This window comes from Atractosteus spatula, chromosome 16 (genome assembly GCF_055471065.1).
Source record: "Atractosteus spatula isolate fAtrSpa1 chromosome 16, fAtrSpa1.hap1, whole genome shotgun sequence".
NCBI lineage: Eukaryota > Metazoa > Chordata > Actinopteri > Semionotiformes > Lepisosteidae > Atractosteus > Atractosteus spatula.
Genome location: NC_142721.1, coordinates 4,487,906 through 4,510,553, shown reverse-complemented (window position 1 = coordinate 4,510,553; position 22,648 = coordinate 4,487,906). Strand labels below are relative to the sequence as shown.

General features: G+C 38.0%; 1 protein-coding gene across 4 annotated transcripts in view; it reads left to right on the top strand.

The window, feature by feature from the left end:
• Positions 1–22,374, top strand: part of LOC148819395 (SITS-binding protein) — a 42,594-nt gene extending 20,220 nt beyond the window's left edge. For 2 of the 4 annotated variants that reach the window (XM_088934469.1, XM_088934467.1), the window contains 6 exons: positions 3,202–3,399; positions 3,846–4,114; positions 5,856–5,992; positions 7,885–8,006; positions 13,793–13,972; positions 16,522–22,374. In XM_088934469.1, the coding sequence (XP_088790595.1) occupies positions 3,202–3,399; positions 3,846–4,114; positions 5,856–5,992; positions 7,885–8,006; positions 13,793–13,972; positions 16,522–16,698 (1,083 nt within the window). In that variant the 3' untranslated portion in view covers positions 16,699–22,374. The remainder of the gene's footprint in view (positions 1–3,201; positions 3,400–3,845; positions 4,115–5,855; positions 5,993–7,884; positions 8,007–13,792; positions 13,973–16,521) is intronic. The other 2 variants (XM_088934468.1, XM_088934470.1) reach the window with 2 other exon arrangements.
• Positions 22,375–22,648: the final 274 nt, after the last annotated feature.

Sequence of the window (22,648 nt, the reverse complement as noted above, 5' to 3'; positions counted from 1 at the left end):
CTGGAATGGTTTCAGGCTTGAGCAACTCCTAATGGTATAAAACTGTTTTGAGTTTTTGGTAAAATTGAATGCCAAGTTTAAAATGAAAATATTGGGAGAGAAAGCATGATTTATTTTCTAGAAAATACATAATAGGTTCTACACAAAACAAGTATCAAATGAAAGCGTTCGTGTTTTTCACTTGCATGTGAAATACTACAGAGATTCAAACACCATATTAAGTAACAGCTCCACTTAATACTCTCATTAGCAATGTGATTGACAGAGCTCTACCTTTTAGTGTTATCAGAAAAGAAGACATAAGAATCAGTTGTCCATAAAAACATTACACCAGAAAACACAATTATACTGGCTGGAATAGAGATTTAGAGGAAACCTTGCCAAAACTAACTCTTTTCAGGTAAACCTGATACATGGTAATGTACAAATCTGCCAATGAGCCAGCTAAAGGAGTTAGTCTTGCAGGATAATATTTCAAATGGGTTGTCTGTTATACCATGGGAGATTAGTTTCTTTTCCATCCATTTGCATTCCTCAGCCTAGATTACTTATACATTTAGACAGAGAGGACAAAGAGGAACTTGGCTCTGCTATTTTGAAAGTATGCTTTGTGGTCTTTGTCAAACTACAGAAAAAGCACACCTCATAATAGAGAAACAGGAAACGTTTAAAATAAATAAATCTTATCGGTATAAACTCCTCTTTATATTTTGTGCCATGGCATTTAATTTCATCCCAAACATTTAGAGAGATGTATAAGTTATGGCTAATGCTATGTTTTCTTTTTTTTTTTAATTTGACAATCCAGTATCATGAGTTGGATGAACTGCTTGGCATCATCATGCTTAGTAAGAAACCAGAAGTTTGTTTTAGACACTGAATTGATTATGGTTAAAGTACAACTGGGCAAATGGATTGTTTCGCTGTTTTTATTTTATCAATTTTCTGAATAATGCTGACCATATGTCAAACATAACATGTCCCAAAACATATATTTTAGTCTTTTTAACTAGATTATTTGTCTAAAGCTTAACTAAATGTAATTATTCAGTTCAAATGAAATTATACATTGATGTCTGAAAGAAGGTACTTTGCTTTATATAAAGTAATTCTAGATTTTAATGGAAGAAATGACATAAAAACGCATGATATTGTGATCATATACTTGTATATTGTGATGCCGCTGGGGGTATGGTCATCAAACAGGTCGTGTTAAAGGCAGGTTTCGATACTAAACACCCCAAAAACATATTTAAATGGCATAACTTTATTTAATAAAGAAAATAAGCTAAAATAATTCCTAGCTTGTCTAACGTGTCTGTCTCACTCTTTTTTTCTAACTATCAGGGGTGGCTGTAGTTGATGACCATGACAGCTCATTAACACAACAAAAAATATATTTGCTGTCTATTAAAATACAAAAATATAATTTTCACCCAGCTCCAAAAATTGTACAATTCATGGTCTTGTTTTCTGCTGGCCTTTAGCGTATTCAATTCACCTTCTGTTCAGGGTCCACACTTCGTAGTGTGTTGCTTTGTTTTCCTCACTCTAGTTCATGGTGCACTATGTCTTTAAAATCCATGTGACTTTGCTTTTCGTTTCTCATTTCTCTAGGATTTAACAAGTTTATTCCACCAGACATCTTCCTAGCAGCTCATTGACCTTGCCCCTTATATTACTTCAATATTTACTGGTGTTTTGAGTATCTACATCGAGCATTTAAACAAACGTTGTTACATACGACATGGTGCAGTGATCACAATTTGGCAGTTTCCACTTCAGTTCTCAGTGTTTCCAATTTGGGAAAGGATCTTTTTGTAAGGATTAAGCAGTTGAACTGTCTGGAACAGGGTGCGCACCTGTGCCCAGTTCCAGGTATTATGTCACGCCGCCATTTTGTATGCTGGTTTCCTTTCACTGCCATATCGGTGCAGTCAAAAGCATAACAAAATCCATGATGTGCACAGGAAAATACTACCTATCGACTATACAACCCCTAGTGGCATTACAATATTTGAATGGTGAATTTGAGTAAGTGAATTCATATTTTTGATTTACAAAATCTTAGATTGTCAATTCATATAAATTTGTATTGGAAAAATGTCAGACTAGTAAATCATTAAATTATATTAATTTCCAAACACTTTAAAAAAAAAGGAGTTGTTTTGGGGAGGATAAATGGCATTGTTTTATTGTAGCTCCGGAAAATGTTATTTAACAGAAGCGTGGGAGGAGGTCAAAAGAAAGAACAAGAGGCAAAAAAAAACAACAAAAAAAGTATACTAGAGTTGTGGAAGTCTAGAACAGGCTACCCAGCCATGTTGTCGAAGCTGATACCTTGACCAAGACCAATAGAAAAACTCTTTAATGCTCAAGTTGACTTCCAGTGTGGAGACAACAAGGCCACTTGAGGTCAGAAGCTGTGGGGTTCAAGTGAAACTACTGCACGTAGCAAAGTCTCTATGTACAGTAGCAAATCTATAACTAAACAGTACATCCAGCTTATAGTACTATTGAAAAAAAAATTGAGTAACCCATATTGCGGCCATGTCAGAGAAGCACCAAAGTGATTATTGTTAGTTTCCTTTCTTTCTCTCTGTGATCAGCTCACACCTGTTAAAACAATTTAAGGAAAAAACGCTGGTGTGCCTGCAGTACTGCTCTCCTGTTCATCCTTCCTCACTTCCAGACACAGATCACTACAGTATCCGTCCACATATTGATTTTCTAACCAGTTCAGACTCATGGGGGAGCTGGAGCCTATCCCAGTAAGCACGGCAGGATTCACTCTGGACAGGACACCTGTCCATCACAGGGCACACACAGACATGCACACACTCATTCTAGGGCTAATTCTCACAGAAATCTTCGGACTGTAGGAGGAAAGCACAGCACCATGTTCCATGCAAACACTGGGAGAATATTCAAACCGTACACGGATCGAATCCCAGCTCTGGGATTGAAACTAGGACCCCAGTGCTGTGAGGTAGCAGTGCTAAGAAAGGGTCGCTCCTGACTTACATAGGATTTGGGTTTTGTAAAGACTTGAAGAACCTAACCCTTATGTAACCCGGTTAACGGGTGCATACATATTATCCTGTATAAACAGGTACCTAATCATTTGTGAAGCACTTCAGTTGTTCATGTTATTCCTCACTGATGCATCCTGTCTCTCCATTTCTTTGTCTTGTTTCATAGCAGGACCACGAATCTCTCTACGGCAGGAAAGAAATGTCTTCACAAGAGACGAAGGATCTCTCTCTTGTCAAACTTCTGAACATTTCCATTACTCTTTCTCCGTACATTGGTGTGGACACTCGCCCATTCCAGGTGTCTTTACAGGATGGCACTGAGAACTTCTGGCTCAGTCTTCCCTCTAAGTCACACTCCTATCAGGTGAAGTTTCTTATTGTTACCGTTCTCTTTTTAACTCCCTGGTTATGTCTTCCCAGATGCCGAGAAAACTACCCTGGCCTCTGGCCTAGGTTCTCCCATGACAGAGTGTCTAACAAGGTGTTCTTTTGGTCTTGTGGCTTATAGAACCCAGGTGGACCTAAAACTGTTGATTTAGTGCTGAAATCCAAACACTCATGCCGTCTGGAACTTTGAATTGGTTCCCACTGCAATATTATAAGGGTAGATCCTGTCTTAATCAGTTTTAAAAATGGACATACACCTGCAACCACCAGCAGAAGAGCCTGAGGTACTCTATACTGGGTAATATATTGTGTGGTAACTCATTTATCGTGTTTTCTGTAAAACAGTGTCATTCGCTGTAGTCTTGGAAACTTAAAACGATTTTGACTCTGCGCTGACTTTTTTCCTCGGCTTCCCCTTCTCAGGCTCCCCTCTTAACAAAATGGAAGGGCAAGTTTTCTGTGAAGCTGAACATCACAAACCATGCTGCGGTCAGCTGGTTCGTGGACCGGGTGAGCAGCCTGCAGTCTAAGCTGGGGGTGGAGTACATCACTTTGGAGGGAGGAGAGGGGAACCCCTTTGCAGAACAGGCTATAGCCCCTCCAAAAACCCTGGCGGGTGATGAATACATCGGCCTGTTTGCTGCTGTTGGGGCCCGGATAGGAGACTCCTCAATCGTCACAGCAGGTACAAGGTGCGTGTAGAGAGTGGCACTTTCCAAAGTCTGCAGGAGATTCTTGTGAGGGTTATTAACATTTGCCCCGTGGTCACAAAATGTCTAAAGACATTAGACAGGTCTTTATTTCATCAAAATTCTTAATTTACCCCCAAACTAGCATATCTGCTAGTATTGATGAGGGTGTAAAAAGGATTTTTTTTTTTTGCTCCAAATGTGTATCTAGAAAAGCGGTTAGTACTGTATGTCTTGCTAATTTTTTTATGTTTTTCTTTCCTTTGTATGTCTTGTTTATTGATAATCTTACATTTGCTATGCATTCCATATTCAAGTCATAAAATACTGAAGAGTTTAAAAAATGATATTTGAGGATGGTGCAGCAAATTTAGCAAATTAGCAAGATATCAAATTTGATATTGCTGCAGTTTCCAGACAGCAGAATCTGCCTTCACAGTTATCTCCCCGGATAAAACCTATTTAAAATCCTGTATCTTTTTATGTATACTAGTATCTAATGGGAAACAGCCAAACATATCCTTTAAGATTACCGTAAACTAAATAAGAGAAATAGAATCCTTCCACTAACGTTCAAATACAGTTTACAGGACAGTTCAATCTCCCGAATTTGAGATTAACATTGTAAGTCATGTTTATCCAGAATCTACTCGTATAAAGTTGCCCTGTGCAAAATATGCTTCACAGTTTGTCTCCCTGGATAAAACCTGTTTAAAATCCTTCTTAAGTGAAAAACATATTTTTATTTTCCTTGGCTCTGTTGTTGGTACTTCCATTTATCTTTATTTCCTTTCACTAAATCAGAAGCAATAATCTTTGAAAACTCAGATTAATGGGGTAACTTTAGCAGTAATTCCATGTCTGAAGGATATGCAATTCAGGTCTGGTAACTCTAAATTGTCCCCACAGGGTTTGTCTCTGTGAGGAACATTGCTGGGCTCCCCACCTCATTACTTTTCTATGAGCCTCTCTTCCCTACAACCAATTCAGTAGTTCAGTTAGATCCCTGATGAATGTAACAGAGTGACTAATATATTAGAAGTTATTTGGTGTACGTTGCTCAGTGGAGAGCCTGACTGTGAGGATAATGTTGACCAATCCCACCCTCAGTTTCGTTAGGAATGAGCCAGGGAGCAGCTAAAAGGGTATAGATGGGGTGGTGAGAGGGTCGTGAAAGAAATGCACAAAGTGAAGTCCAGAAATTGAGATGTATATATACACAGGAGAGTAGAAGTAGACTATAGAAAGTAGGGATTAGACTCTACCCTTCTGACCATAACTGTGTTATAAAACTATAAAATTAAATAATTATTAATACACATTATTTATTTACACATATTTACACAGTTTTTCCCTGCATTGGACTGGCATTCCATCCGCGGGGGAGGGGGGGGGTCTCTTGTTCCTCTTAAAGTCATAGAAACCAGGATGAACTGTGGCCCAATGGTCACTCTGACACAGGTATGGACTTGACCTGTTTACCATCTGGAAATGTTCCTTCCTTTAACTTCACACTGACCCGTGTTTTTACACTGATTTGATATTTCCAGCTGCTGAATTTTGTAAGGTCTGGGCAGGAAGGAAATAGCTATAAAACAACGTACAGCCTTTAAAAGACACCCCTCAGTAACACTTGTTCCATAATTGCTTCTGTATTTCTTCCCCTGTGGGGTTGGAGTATAAATAAAGATGAGGGAATCGTTCAAATAAATGACAAAAGTGCTTTCTTTTCCTGTCTTTACAGATCAAGCCACTTGCCTCTATTTGTCCAGATGACACCACTGCAGGCTGACTGGAGCTACTCGGGTATAAAGGGGATTATTCCTTCCATTCTGCACTACAGTCTTCTGGGATACAACTTCTTCATTCCTGATGCAGTAGGTAATACTCTAGCTCACATCCCTTGTCCTCTGAGACTTTAGTAGGAAAATAAATCTTGAGGATATCCATAACATGAAACAGTCACATCATCTTAAGCAGCCTGGCAAAAAAAGGGCTTGATTCAGTTTTTCTTTACTGACTCTTTTCCAGCCATTCCTTGCATATTCACAACCCAGCTCTGCTGCTGTCTAAGCAAAGCAGACCAGATCTGCTCCTTTCACAGTCATTGCTCTGTGTAGATTTGTGAGATTTTAAATTCAGGTATGAAGAGTGAGGCAGTGTGCATGTTAAGTTTTATTATGATAATTAGCTTATTATCTACGTAAGACCTACTTCAATTTGCTTTACCTTTTACCTTAAGTCTGGAATCAGCAATATTTTTTTTATTATAAAAAGCACCCAATTTGGACTAGACTAGCTGTCCACGGCTCCATCTCAGGAGATGGTCAAGCTCCTCCCACAAGCCCACCTGCAGAAACAAAATGCATACATATTGTAACAGATGACGAGAACGTTTAAAACCTTGTCTTTTTTTAAAGACAGGGAAGCCACAATAATTTCACAGTGAAGCCACAATAATGCTCTAAAAGTATTTTGTACAAAGTGATAATTATTAAAATTTCACCTGATTTTGGGGTTTAGCAGTTTGCTGAAGAAGGTGAGAATTTAGAACAAAACTTGTTGCAGAATTGATTTAATTTTCAAGGAGAGTACAGATCCCCAGATGATGAAAAGAATTCTTAAGCTAACAGGCACAGAAGAGGCCTTTTCTATTAGTATTTTTGGAAAATACTCATGAATATGTATATATTTATATAAATATGAATACATATTTTTGCCATTATCTGTTGTATAAGCTCACAGTGTATTTTGATATTCAATCATTAATTAGATAAAATCTCTTGATCTTTAGTTTTTAAACACATTATGAGCTTTGCACCTGTAGTAACATACAGTTTTTGATATTTTGACATTTCAGTTGCATTTTATTTGTCTGCGTTGGCACGGTTTTAGGAGTTGATTACTTAGTTTTAATGTATAATTAAGGTAAAGTGCACTCAGAAAACTTACAAAAATAGAAAATTTCCCATTGTTCTCCTTGCTTTACATTACTTTTTTTTTTCTTTTTTTAATTTTCCAAACACAAAAAGCAGCATATGAACTTTTTAGGAACAGAAAGTATGTGAGACGTTTGAAGGGGCTCATGTTGAAGGTAAAATAAATTTTAACATAATACAGTATTAGAAAGATAAGGAAAAATCAAGTGACCACGCTGCAGTATCCTGCTGGTGCCTGACTGATGTTGTAGGGCGGGAGGTCTGCCCAAGGTGGCTGTTTCAGTGTCTGTACTTAGAGGAAGGGGAATTTGGCTGGATTCTTCAACTAGGCTGTCAGAAATCAGAGAACACCAGAGACGATAGCTCTTCCAAACACTTACCTTTCCAAAATGTATTCAATATTCTATTTCTAGACCATTTATGTTTGTTTAATTAAAGTGTTTCATGAAAAAATGTTGTGAAAAGAAAGTTCGGGCAACGAGATATGTCCCTGCTGGTCAAAACCTGTATTAATTTTCCAAAACTCAGTAAGTATCATGCTCTCCCAAACAGAACACAGAGCCTCTCAACATTTAAACACAATTGGACACAGGTGCTCAAAAGTCTTGTGCCAAGTCTACAGAATCTATGGTAATAATTCAATTTCTCCATGAATATCGTTCGTGTAATTTCAAACTGACGTTACCTCCCTTTTCCTGTTTGAATAAACTGTTGCTCTTAGGATAACATTTTAAGGTTTTTGGACACATTCTGTCAGAGAGAGAGAAAAAAAAACCCATAATATCACAGAAGCCCAAACCTGTCGTTCATCTCCACGTGTTCTCTCTGTTCCAGGAGGATCTCTGTCCAGCGAGTTTGTAACAGACGAAGAACTCTATATCCGCTGGTTGGAGATAGCTGCTTTCCTTCCCGTTATCTCCTTTCACACCCCACCCTGGGTCTGCGGAGAAGACAGGGTATGTGCCTCACACATCACTATCCTCCTCACTACCTCCTTGTATTATAGAGGTTTGCTTGCTAGCCCTGCCAGTCGCAATGTAGATTGAAAGAGTATCCACTGACCTCTAAGTTTTTTTGTATGATTTCATCTTCCCTGGAACTATAAAAAAAAAACAGTGGATGTTGCAGTGGATGTCCCCAGCATGTGAAAGTGTTGTTGTGGCCTGTGGTAGACTGGCGTCCCATCCAGATTGTACCCCGCCTTGCGCCCATTGCTCGCTGGGATAGGCTCTAGCGCCACCATGACCCTGAATTCAATGAAGTGGTTAGAAAATGGATAGCAGTGGAAGTCATCCACTGCCAGTAGATACAGGGTATACAGTCCTTTTCTCCTTCACTTTGTTCTCTCTTTGTTTCTTTGTTCAGAAATGAAGGAGGTGATTTAGGATACATTTCCGTGAATTAGCATTAGCATTCACAGCTATTTAGCAGTTAGTGTACATTTTTTGTATTACAAATTACAATACATAAACTGTATTTCCACACCATGCTAGTATTGATAGCAGTAATAGATGTGAACTCCAGAGTGATAAAAGCATGCCAGGATTTTCCCATGTAAACCGTATAACCATGTGGATTATGGAAAGATTAATTTCATACCAACAGTATGTAACGGTATTAGATTGGTAGCCATAGTAACAACTATATGCCCCACAACATCAAGATTCTGTTCCTTTTACCAATGATTCTCCTGAGCTGAATTTTCACATTTGAAATTGATTTGGATTCAAATCTCTTTTCACTGCATTGAATTTATTTCTCTCCTCTTGATACTTTTTTTTTTGTGGGAGAAATCCTTTATATGTTTTATAAGCGGTGATCTACTGCGTTTGAGTGTTATTCTACCCTTTATTCTCATCAGCTGTTAGACAATTCCACTAAGCTGTGTGTTTACCACTCTGTTTGACTGAAATGAATATCTCATGTGGCTATTGTTTGTGGAAGAGTACACTTGATGCCCATTAATAGAGTGAACATTCAGAATAGCAGTGTTAAAAACAAGGCCATAACTATACTTTTAAGATTTAAGAATTCTACATTTTCTGGCTTTTTATATATATACACATTGAGTGAAGATATACAAGAAGTTAAGATATTTTGTTCTCCACATACAGTAATTGTAATACAAGCAGAGACCTGGAAAAACACAATTAGTTCAGCACAGTTTGTGTCATTGGAAGGAACGCATGCCTAAAAACACTGAGCCCTACATTTACATTTAAAGTTAAACTTGCAAGTTTACATTTACCTGCAGGTCTCATTCCTTCTTGATATGTTGAGGGAATGGTGACTGGTGTTTGTTGTGTATTTTCTCTTTTGGAAACAATTAGTCTTCTCTTTGGAACAACTAATGTTTTGTCTATGTGGGTTATGATAGTCAGTTGTTTTTATATCAAGGTTAAAGATGTTCTTGTGAGTTGTAACAAAACTGTCTCCCTTTTTGCTTGCTTGTGTAACTGGAATATGATCTTTGTTTGTACTGGAAAGAATTATAAGTGCAAAATGAAAAAAAAAATGCTCAGGAGCCAGAGTTAGAAAAATATATATCTATTTTAAGATATTGATATGTTTAAATTCGTGGAAGACAGCTCAGGTTTCTAAGTAAAGGATCTTCTGGGGGTGCACTTTTTCCAGCCCGTTCTCAAGTAATTGCTTGGCCTTCACCCAACATCACCTGTGGTTAAGCTACCATCTGTTTTGCATTAGGTTTTGTTTTAAATTTATGATCGTCAATCGCAGGAATAATGAGAGGCACTCTAGCAGGAATGATAATGAATTTGAGGATAGGCTTGGAAAAAAAAACTTTATTATGACAATTAAGGTTTCCATTTTTAAACTGACAGAAGAGTGACAAGGTGAAAAGACACCACCTTTTTCCAGTTCAGCTTGTAAGCCCTGGCCTTCTGACCCAGATTTTTGCTACAAGCAAAGAAAATAGATGATGTGCTGTATACGTTAGCACTGTGAAATATTGTTCTTTTGTTCTGAGACTTTGGTGCTATTGTTGTGTTTCAGAGCTCTTATCAGTAGTCATAACTTGGGGCTGTCAAGAGTCCTAAGGGTTGAACTAGCATGGAATGATGTTTTAACTTGGCTGAATTATAAAATAAATGCAAGCATGAACTGGTTCTTATAAGGTGAGCCATATGGAAATTAAAATATAAAGAATCCTATTTTGAGTTTCGTCCCGAAGACGTTTTTCAATTGGAAGCGTCCAGCTGGTGCGGTGCCGGCTCTAGACTTCATCCCTCCACCCGTGGCCTCTCAAGCGTGTTACACTCCTCTTTGTCCCGAGGACCATCGTTTTAGGTGATATTTCTATTTCTTTCGGGGGAGTTCCACGTGGTATCCGTCCTCATTCTCTTAGCTGTGGTGCAGCTCGCTGTCGGTTCCTGTTGAGCTTCTGCACCAGTGCAGATGATGTCAGGCTACTTTTCCCGGGTCACGGTGCCTTCCTCTGCCCACCACAGGATTCCCGTCTCCACCAGCTGGTGGCGCTGCTGCCACCTGTGTGCTGAAAAGCGTTCCAGTGTCTTGATTATATGCTGTTCTCATTCAGTACAAGACACAACGCACATTCTCTGATCTGTATATGTATTGGCGCTTCTTCTTTCGTTTCTATGTTGTAATCTTTCTTGTCCGAAGGAAAGGGGAAGTATTAGAAAGGGACCAAGTGCTGTATTTTTCCACTGCATTACAACATCTTTATAAAAAGCCTGTGCTGCCTGTAGCAAGCTGAGTCTCTGACACACTCTGCAGAGTGACAGCAGGGCTCCCAATATTGCAATACTGAAATAAAGACCTTACTCAGGTGAGAACTCTCTCTTGTGGCTTCCTTGATAGGTATATTTCCATGACAGCTCCTCCAACACCTTGTGTATCCGAACAGACTCAATCACACAAAGCTCCTGCGCCAATATCTCTGTCGTAGCAGGAACCTGCATTGGTGGGTTGGTGTTCCTTAAATCCTGTTTGGTTGTTTCAGTAGATTTGACCTGCGGCCGGGTCCGTCATTTGCTCAGCCAGGCATGCTAACACCAAACACTTAAATATTAAGGACAATATCTGTTTAAATTCGCTGTATCATCTAGTTATTTGTCCAAATTCTGTTGTTGAGTTAATGAAACATTCATGAAGCTGGGAACACTTGCGAATGTTGACTTCAGGTTTTGGAGTAGTTGAAAGTCAAAATGAAAACTCAAATACTTTCTGTAAGAGAAGAGTAGACTATTTTGAGCTTAAACAAAAGAAAATCAAAATCAGAACCATGGCACAGAAATTGGTGATACTAATAGAATGGACAGATACTTGATAAGCTTCACAGTCCGAGATAACCCTTTACCAAAGTGATAGAAATGTTAAAGTTGGAAGAAACAGAGGAACTGCAGATCTACCAATAAACACCACCTCATCTGCAAAGCCTGGTGGAGATAATGTTTTGGTCTGGCCATGCATGGCCACCTCTGAACTGGTTCCCTTACCATTATTGATGATATAATTAATGATGACATCAGTAGTATTAATTCTGAAGTATACAGAAACATTTTGTCTGCTTATATATACGAAAACGCCTCCAGACTTATTGGGTGGCATTTCATACGTAATAAGACATGATCCAAAACATGACCAATGCAAAAAAAAATGAATTCATCAGGAAACAAAAAAATCTTAGACTGGCCATATTAATCACTAGAATTCAATTGAGAAGCACTTCAACAATAGGTAAGAACTATGGTTGTGGCAAGAGCTTGGTAAACCATTATTTCAAATGATTATATAAAGTGTTTAGTTAGCTCAATGGGTCTCTGTTTCATGCAGTGATTGTGTGCCAACACTTACGGTTACCTGAAATCACAACGTATGTTTTTGTTAAAATACGATCAAACATATGCATGAAATTACCTAAATATAAAACTTATTATATTTTACTTATCATTTGTATTAATCTCATTATCATAAATACAAATTTGCTTGACTGTAAGGCAAAATTAAGTTTTGATTTTGCTGTTCTAATACTTCGGAGAACACTGTATGTATGAAAATCCCAATAGTGTTAAACAAGCGTAATTAGTTGGAGTGACTGAGACAGTTCGTTGTTTTTTTTTTGTACGATTAAAAAAATCCTTATTTTATATTTTTTAGGTGAAAATCAACAGTATATATTTGAAGTAAAAAGTGGCACAATAAATACAAAAAAGACTCAATATTCAAAATGATAAAAGGTGGTTGGCATGTGTCAACACAAACACAGTGGAAAGGTATGCCTGTTTAACATCAGCAAACACACAAATTAGATCTTTCACAAATTACAGACACTGTTTTCCTTGTGGTAGCAGTGCAGTGAACCTCTTTTCAGCAGGATTACACAAGTACCGGGCTTACCCAGCCTGCTGGGCTCCTGTTTCTATTTCCAGGGTCAGGGCTGCCTCAGGTATGCCTGGAACTGACATGCCCACAGAGCTGCTATATATAAGCCGCGGATCATGTGTTGGAGGTGTCTTACCCTCCCGGCTCTGTTTTCCAACCTGTTTAAGGGCCACATAAACAAAGCATGTGTTGGTTGCAGACCAGTCCTGTCGCCAGGACTTCCTGGTGTGAGGCACACAAATCCCACACATTTGCTGGGAGTCAGCAGGTTTGGACAGATACACACAAACAAAGATAACTTAAGACGGAGACCTCGGCTTAGTGGCCTCCCCCCCTCCCCCACTCAACAGTTTTAACAGATCCCCAAAATTGTTGTTGTTTTTATTTCAAGATGAGAAAGCATTATAGTTTCAAATGTGAAATTCACTTTGAGAGGCATTTTATTTAATGCACTTTCTGGGGTCATTATGTCTGAGAACAGGAGCTATCTGTAGCTCACTCGCCCGGGGCCCTGTATTTTTATACAGCGTTTCATCAATTATATTCTATGTTCTGATACACATTAAAATAAAGGTAACCATACTGAAGAAAATAAATATTATACATTTGTACAGTAGGTTATTAGGTAATAACAAAATGACTTTAAATTTTGTTCTAGGTGCTCATGTTAGACCTTAAAAATGAGTGTCAGTAGTCTCTGCTTGTTTAACTTTTGGTTAAACACAAGCCTTTTGAAAATGAAGAGAACAATGAAATATTTCTGTTACCTACAGATCACTCAATTTGGAAGTTTTCAGGTGGAGGCAGACTGTGCTCTATGCTAAGGGAAGGCTAGGCAGGTGGCAGAGTCAGACGACGGTGGGCCTTTCACAGTCACATTCACAGATCTGTGCCTTTGCAGCCAAGTCTTCTCTGACACTGTTTGGTCTTTGTCTTCACTGGAACTGCTTCTCTGCCAAACTGAATAGAATAGCTTCTTCTCCTTCTCAGCCTGAAAATGCACTTCAAATGAAATCCCAAACCCACTTCTTTCAGAGGAATGTACAGCGTCTTAATCTTCCCTTAGCATTTTTGTTTTAAATAACTTATTACAAGTTGGAGGTGTGGGCTGGGGTTAGTGTGCATTTTGTAGGGGATATTGAAAATTACTAGCAGATTTAGTAAATCCAACTTCGATTTTTCTTTTCTTGTTCTAATTCCATCCCCCAAAATTTACTCCCTGTACTTTCACACGTCCAAAATAAGCCACTGAGGTCCCAGAAATTCCACGAGGATCCTGTTTCCTGAGGTAAATCATTCTGCTTTCCATGTCTTCTGGAGCAATCTAAGATTTGGTATCAGTTTTTAAATACATCCATTTTTTCTTGGATTACAGGTCCTCAATCTCACCCGATCGTATATATCCAGACACCAGGAGTTCGTCGTCCCTCTCGTAATTAAGTACGCAGAGGAGTGGCTGGCTGAGGGGACTCCTATATTCCGACCCCTCTGGTGGATCAGTCCCGATGACCTCCTCACCTTCACCATCGACGACGAGTTCCTGATAGGTGATGAGGTAAGACACTCCTTTGATGCTTCACATTCAACAGTTGTGACATTCTCTTTTCCAAAGTTTAAATTAGATCTGCATCATGTATATTCATTCTTAGGCGTGTGTAGAAAATCCAGCCGTCGCAAAGTTTCTAACTAGCTGATTTATTTGGCTCACGCTGTTATCCAGAGTGATTTACCTTTGCCTCCACTCATACAGCAGGGTCATTTACTGGAACAGTTCAGGTGACCACTGAAGGGCTCGCCTGCAGGGTCTCATCTGGGATTTGAACCTAAAACCTTCCAGTTATGAGTGCCGGCCATCAGTTAACAAGTCCCAGCTCATCATCTGCTGATCATCTGTACTAAACTCCAGGTCATCCACAGCCAAACTCCAGCATGGGTTTTTTAATAAAGATAAAATTACATATGAAATGTTGTTTTATAAAATGCAGTGCACAGATATGACAATAACTTCAGTGGGCTTTTGGAAAATAAGATCATGGCTGGAGAGCTGTCTGAGAAACCCAAACACCATTTTGATCCCAGTTTTGGAAAAGCCTGTAAACCCCAAAGCTAGCAGAAAGCTCTTATTTCTAGGTCTCAGTTGTAACTGGTATTTAGATGATGAGCTTTTTAAGGAAAAAAGTTCAGAATGAATAGAGTGAATCACAAACTCTTCAGCCGCTTCAGTTTCAAGGTTGGGATGATTGGTACACCAGTGTGACCCGAGCGTGTCACATTAAGATTTTAACTTTTTTTCATAACCGTTTCCTATGATTGTAGTGTAGTTAAAACACCAATAAAAGAGATACATGCTTTGAGTGTACTGCAAGATTTCTCAAAGGCCGACAAAGCATGTCAGTGCACAATTTAACGACACTTCCCTCCTGGCATGCTTTTCAAACTCCCTATTTACTACGCCAGTTAAAGGAGAGATGCAGAAATAAACACAGTCAGCTTTTAAGGACGCCCATAGCCACTGCTGAGTCATGTGTAATTTTGTTTTCACACATTGTCACAGCAAGTGCATGAATTCCCACCTATTCTTCTGTTCTGCTCTACTATGCCCATTCTTCTCTATTTCTGTCTAAATTTGAACTCTGGTGCCTGGGAAAGCTGCTGCATACAGTATTTAAACTACAAGTGTGTAGAAAGAGGTGTGGATTACAGCTACATATATCAGTAAGGTGGCTGACATTTTACTAATCAAAAGCAAGTGGTGCAAGAGAGTGAGAAGTGAGATATTTTAACTTGGAGCTTCTAAATCAAAATGGAAAACTGCTTGTGTTTTCTTTAGCGTCTTATGTGGCTACAGTATGTGCTGTTAAACACACCAGACCGAGTTTCAGCTGGCTGAGTGTTGCCTGGAACTGGTTGAGTGGAGGGCGGGCTGACCAGAGGACATCTGGGTGTTTCACATGACCCCTCTCATAGTGTGGAGAGTGTATAGCTAGCTGTAAGAGGCTCCAAGTGAAACCTGAGTTGCACCATTTCTGTTCCAGAATCCCAGTGTGCAAAAAGGCAAACTTGAGAGTATATTTCAGAGGACACTGGTTCTTCTGGGTCAGTATGAAGTGATATCTACTTCTCAATTCCAAGTGTTTTTTTTAAAAAGGTCATACTAATTGGTAATTCTAAGTAGAAAAAAAGAACTCCTTCCAATAGTTACATCCATACAGGACAAGCCATCCAGGACATTTTGCTTATTTTGGTTGCTAATGGCTAATTAATATCAGAACCTCAACCAGCAACATAATGAACATTAAAATCACAGCTGGGCAGCAGTTGAGCAAATATGCCCAACTTTTTATGTAAATAGGTGCCTCGTATTTTCTCTCCACTTCCTAATTTATTTGTTGAGCTTGAAGTAGTTGCCTGTGATGACTATATGAAACTCTTTTGGGATTTTGAATTCTTGAAACATCTTCCTGATCCTGTGACAGTCCGTGTTGTTCAAGACTAAAGAGTTATTGTTACTTCAGCATGCTTGTGTGTGATAACCCTTTGAGACCATCGTGCTGTAGCAATGCAATCTGATGCCTTCTAAGTATTATCTAATGGGTGTCATCCCAACATTACCCTGTGCTGAATGCTTCAATTAGCCTTTGCTTTTCTCTAACTTGTGCAATGTAAGCTGCAGATTTTTCCACCATTAATTTTGACATGAATCACTAACACTATTTCTAGACTGACCAGCTGTGTTTTCTACAAGATCTGTCCATCTAAGATCCTGCACAGTCAACCCCCAGGCTGCCACTGCAGCTTTTTTTGTTGGAAAAAAAAAACACATAAAAAGAGTTTTTAAATTCTGCCTCAACTAATCTTGTGAACATGTGATATGACCAAAAAGCCTAAAATGCTCCGCTATAGCAAAAACAAAGGTTCTCCAATTTCTCTTAGAAAGGAACTAAGGACTCAAGATTAAATTTAAGTTTTACCAAAGTGTGTGTCTTCTTTCAGTCCAAGTCAGATTCTGTTAGTGGAGTGCTCTTCATACTGTGAGAACGTATCTGATAAATCACTGCTGATGTGGTTTCGATTTTAATTTTGTTTACTCTGGGGTGTTTTCAGGTCCTTGTCGCACCTGTGACAGAGAGAGGCGCTGTTCACAGAGACATTTACCTGCCTGGCAGTGATTTCCAATGGCAGGATATGAGCAATGCCCAAGTGTTTGATGGTGGGACGCTGTTAAAGAGTTACCCTGTCAATCTAGAAGAAGTGGCTGTTTTCTTACGAAGAATTTCTTAAAAACCTGTTACGTTTTTTCCCACTCAGGCTATTCAGACTTGCACTTGTTTCAGAGACCATTGACACAGTGTCTTCAGACAATCTTGAGACAAGTCACAGCCTTTTTATATAGCTGTATAGATATGTATTTGCACTTTACAATGACATGATTTCTATATTCAAATTCATGTTTTTTATATCCTTTGATTCATATCATCACAGTACATTTTGGGGATTTTTATTGGTTAGTTCTTTTTGGGGTTTTTTGTCCTCCGAGCAAGCTGTGCATTTACATTGATCATACTTCTACAGTCCTTAACATCTACTGTGACTGCCTTCCCCCACCCAACGGCAACACAAGTTAACCCTTCCTGAATAAGAAGTCAATAAATAATAAAGAAGACCAAATGAGAGCAACAGTAAAGATCTTCAGTCATCGCAGTCAGGAAGACCCCTGTGAATGCAGTTGTGTAAGATGGTTAAGCTTGAACAGCGTTTTAAGTCAGGTGCATTAAAGGTAAGGATTTTACTTGAATTAAACTGACTCCAGTGCAGTTACTGTGCCCACATTTTTAATGTACCTCAGTGTAGGTATTCCATACTTTATACCTTACACAGACTTCTCTTTTAATGAATACTTAATACTACATGAGCATACCTAATAAGCATTGTAAGCATTTATCTTCAAAAATAGGGAATTTAAACTGTTCGAATTGGGTACAATGTGTCGCAAAAGACTTGCATGGGTTTTGAGCCTTGCTGTTCAAAACCAATTTACAAGTGTGCTATGGAAGCCTTCAGCCAGACTCAAAGCTCTCCAGGCTGATGGCTCAACCCCTCTTCTAGCTGCTTCACTCTACAGGTGGCCTGGAATATGTCTGTTTTTCACAAAGAACGCCATCCTTCAGAGAGGAATGAACCTGTTGAACTTTGGGCATATTGCTGTGAAACTGGACATTGAAAAAAGCTACAAAATCAACTGCTTGGATTCATTGTCCCTATGGAAATGTATAACATGTTTTACTCTTTCGACACTGGGATGTCAAGTGGCCAGTCCTCTGTGTTTGCCTGAGAAAACAGGAGGCTTTCTGTTGGTCGGTAATGCAGCTTCCCAGTTCACAATGAGCACCATCTTCAAAGAGATCATGAATCTTTCTTCATGGCTCACTGAATATCCTCAGAAGTGCACTTAGGGAGGTAAAATGTAACTGCTATGGAAACATGAGACTCTTTCTTTCTCTGTGGTGTCCATATGCAAAAAAGACTTTGCAAGAGGTCTTTGCGCTGGTTTTGTTCATGTTGTTCAGCTGTGAAATGCTGTATAGTGTTTGAAAGACGCAGTGGCACGTGTGACCACAGTGTGCTTATTAATCTGGACATGCAGCCGGAGTAGTGGGGCTGTGCCAGTTTGAATTGGTGTAGATTGTGAACATTTGAGCAAGAGGGAACCCATGAAGAAAAGAAAAACATTTGACTTGTTACCCAAAATCGGTATTTTCTAGGAACTGAAAACAGTAGACTCACATTTTACGTGGTAGATAGGTTCCTGACATCGTGCGAATTCGAGCCATATTGAGGGTGATGCTCTCAATTTTGTCGCCAACCTCGTATACACACATTTTTGTAAAAATATTTAGTTTAAAAAGCGAGTCTACAGTATTACCCAGGTTTGTGAAATCTTCTTACGATCCCGTTCTCAATATCACAACTGCATGTAAAATGCACATTTGTTCATAATGAATATTTAGAGTTGAGACACAACAGCTTCCTGTTTTTGAGAGTAATCTTCAACTCGGGCGTTAATGGTATGACCTGAAAAAAAAAAATGTCATACCTGCACTTCGTAATTCATTAAGGTAGTGGGAAACAGTGTTGTCCAATTTGAAAATTCTGCTTCTCTTTCACTAGTTCAGTCTTGTAGGTATTTCTGATATTTGGACTCCTGTCCAAAGAAATCGAAATCATCAACATGAATGTCATTGAAGTGTGACTATCAGTATGTAATATTGTAATCTTCTACATTCATGGCCAAACGTTTAATATCACCCTAATAAAAATAAATGTTAAATAGTTATTTAACGAAGGATTTTACTTAAAGCTAATAACAAACTCAATAGTACACCAACAGCTGCCACTGCAATATCATTGGCAATCCAATCTACAGTATGTTTTATGTCCCATCTGAAGGAGGAGTACACACAAGGTAAATAAATTGCTCTATAATTCCTTGCACTTACAGTATATAGTGCTTTTCTGGACACTCCACTCAAAGCGCTTTACAGGTAATGGGGATCCCCTCCACCCCCACCAGTGTGCAGCTCCACCTGGATGATGCGACAGCAGCCATAGTGCGCCAGACACTCACCACACACCGGCTATTAGTGGGGAGGAGAGCAGAGTGATAAAGCCAATAAAGTGAGTTTGTGGCAGAAGAAGGGCTTGATCTGGGGGAAACGTCTAACATGTAGCCCATCATAACTTTTATATTGTTAGGGGATTGTAAAACGTGGCCACAATTGTAGATTGTGGAGTGTGGAGATTGGTGGGGGTGGGAGGGATAGCTATTATTATGTGAATTTCACCGTAAACATCTGTGGCCTCTGAACACTAGTGCTGTAGCAAAAAACTAAGCATGTGCACAGTGAAGACACACTCTACACTGGTCATGCTTAAATCAGTAGCATCATGAATCCTTGGGTAGTTTCATCCTGCAGGTTAAGCAGGACCTGACAGATGTGTTCAGTCGGGACTTCTATAGATCATTTGGAAAGTAATTTCAACAGCCTCTTGCACTCATAGACCACAGATGGATCCTTTTTCATTGAATGTGGTTGTGAACCCAGAAATGGATGATTTAGGGTGACATTGGAAACTTGTAATATTGGTTGAATCCATGCAATTCCCCTTGGCTTCTATTTTACAATTTAAACTTTAAATTCACCTTTAAAAAATTGTTGTTGAAGAGGTAAAATTAGTAAGAGCTATTCTGTTTTTCAAAATTGAGTTTTCGTATGATAAACAGTATATTCGGTAATATACTGTGTGTAGATATATATAACAATACTACTGAGATGATAAGATAATTCATCCATTCAAAAAAACTTTTTCACCTTTGCCAGGTCAATTTATCAGTGGACAACATGCCCTTAGTGGCTGATAATGTTCTGATGAACAATGACAACACCAGACAGCTCCTCCTCAGGGAAGAGGGCAGACTGAGCCAGATGAGAGTGGCCAGCAGTCTCCACTCTGAGCTTCAGATGAGTTCATTTGTGTACAGTTGTGTAGCAGGGGGGGAGAGATTAAGTTGATCCTGTGATGTGCCTTTGGGGATTTTTCTTCCTAAAAACTATTAAGGAAGAAAACTGTGTAATTGGAGGTAATGCCATAAAAATGTGCTATTAAAATGCCAGAAGCGTTAAACTACCTTACAGCATAATATTTTATTGTGTTTTTTTATATTATACTGTTGTATATTTTGTTTTTGGCATGAACTGGATATGTTTTGGTAATGACAGGCTGAGAAATGAGTGAAATCCCAACATGTGTCTCTGACTGCAGCAGTAACTGTAGTTACGACGGGTAATACCAGGTTATCACATTTAGTTTTAAACATTGAATTGTACAATGCTGAAAAGATTACAGTCATCAAAGCCTGATTTATCAGCCTCTTTTTTCACAACGGTGATTACACTGACTCAACATTTTTTAAGTGAAGGTATTCACCATAAAACACCTAAAATCCTGGTTCATTATTCATTTAAATAAAGAGCAGTTTAAATAAGCCTTCCAGATGTTAACAGAATATTGTACAACAAATGATTGTGTTACCTGGTAAGCAAGCATTATGATCAAATATTTTTTTCTGGTGCCTTATGTTAAAAAAATAAAATACTTTTCTTAGTTGTTTTCTAATAGGAGTAATAAGCATGCTGAAAACTAAGAAAAATTATTTTTTCCAAAAGCAAGGCAGCATGTGTTTTTGTATAAAGTTAGATAAATGCAACCCATCGTTTGCCTTCTGGGACCTCAACATGCATTTCTTAATTTTTATTTTGAATTTCTTTGAAGGAAAACTCAGGTCTACTTATGTCTTAGTACAATATCATGTTGTGTATACTGTAATGTCTTAAAGCTCTTTTTACAAGATACAGTTTCAATTCAAAATGTGTTTTAGCCACTAAATACCAACAGATTTCTAACAGATTTGTTTCTGTTTTTTTTTTTTAACCCCTGATAGGACCTAAGTCAACATCAGGTCATGTTTACTGAAATTATTCATTTGTAGTGCTATGAAAAAGGATATTATTAATATGAAAGGTTACATTTCTATCTGCCATGAATTTATACTTATTAAAATGGTAAATAATATATACATATATTTAAAATGGAGTTACGTGATAAACATTGCATCTTTTTTTTAGTTCTTCATAATGCTTAATATAAGTGACTGAAGTGGCTTCTGAAAAAGTATGACAGAAGATCAAATTGCAGTTTATGTATGGGAATGTTAAAGATTAAATACTTCTATTATTCATATTGTCCACCCTTCATAAGAGAAATCCTTATCTGTATTGATAAGCATGCTTTGTGCCATGGAGAGTTAAAAGGTATACAATATACACCCACGCTCACCCTCCACCTGTCCGTTTAGGCCTGTCAATGTGTATCGGTTACAGCGCTGGTGAGTAAGACCATCACTAATTCCAGTTAAACCTATTAAAAGTTATTTATAGCACTTGTGGTAGACATGTGAAGAAGTTCATATGGGCAATGCTCTCACTCTGCCCTACCAGTTTAACAAGACTACTTCATGTGGTATTAAACAGTACCCCGTTCATCCAATAAGACATCATGGGTTAACACGCTGATGGGACTTGAATGTATGTGGCTTGAAATCAAACTTTCTTATAAATGGGCAGTTTTTAGGCTAAAACTGACCAGAAGGCATAAAACCATCCCATAGTGTGTTCATACCCCATGGTACAAATGTACATACAGAATGTAAAGCACTAGAAACCTTTTGTAAGGAATGACATTTTGAGAGTGCAAAGCTCCATTTTTAAGCACAATTCTTTTGAATATATAAATTAAATGTTTCCCATTAAAAGCTTCTGTGTTTTAAGAATGTTTTGTTTTTACAGAGCTCTTCTGTATCTGAATATATTTGTCCTAACAAGATTTGAAAGGTATAATCTTCAAAATAATGATGCAGTGAATATGCTCTCTGTGTAAAAGAAAACAGACAATATTGTTTCAAGAAATGAAAGAAAACAGATTTTGCTAAAGAATGAATTGAAACTGAGTCTTGATTTTGCCCCAGCTGCTGTTGAAGGTATATTAATAATGTCACAGTGAAGAAGGAGTATTATGTTATTAGGTTTGTTTATCTGTGCCAGTGGTAGCACAATCATTTTTTTCTGTATGTGATAATTTAAAAATCAAAATGTTTTACTTAAATTAATGCTGTGATCGTATGCATGAACATAGCCTGTAATCCAAAAAATGATGTATAATTTTTATTTGTGAAGTGAAGGTAATTAAGTGAAGGTAACCTCATGAAAAATATAGGCAGGCTTATCATTTGTCTAACTTGCCTATATGGCAGGCATCTGGATATTTACAGATGTATGTGTATATTTTATAGTAATCATTAATTACTTAAAATTCTTATATAAATATTATATTTTTTGTTTAAAAAACTAATGACAATAAATTTTATGATATAGAAATATCTTCTGTGAGTGTGTTACTATTTTTAAAAACATTCCAGTCCTATTTGTCAAAATATAGTTGTATATTATTAGTTTTATTATTATATTATTATATATTATTATTATATTATTTGCAATGCAGAAATATAATGTTAGCCAATTGATTGTTTTACAGTAGAACTAACCATTAATAGGCAAATAAAGATAATTGTAAAGACTTCATAAAACTGAACATTCTTGTAAATATAAGCCAATAT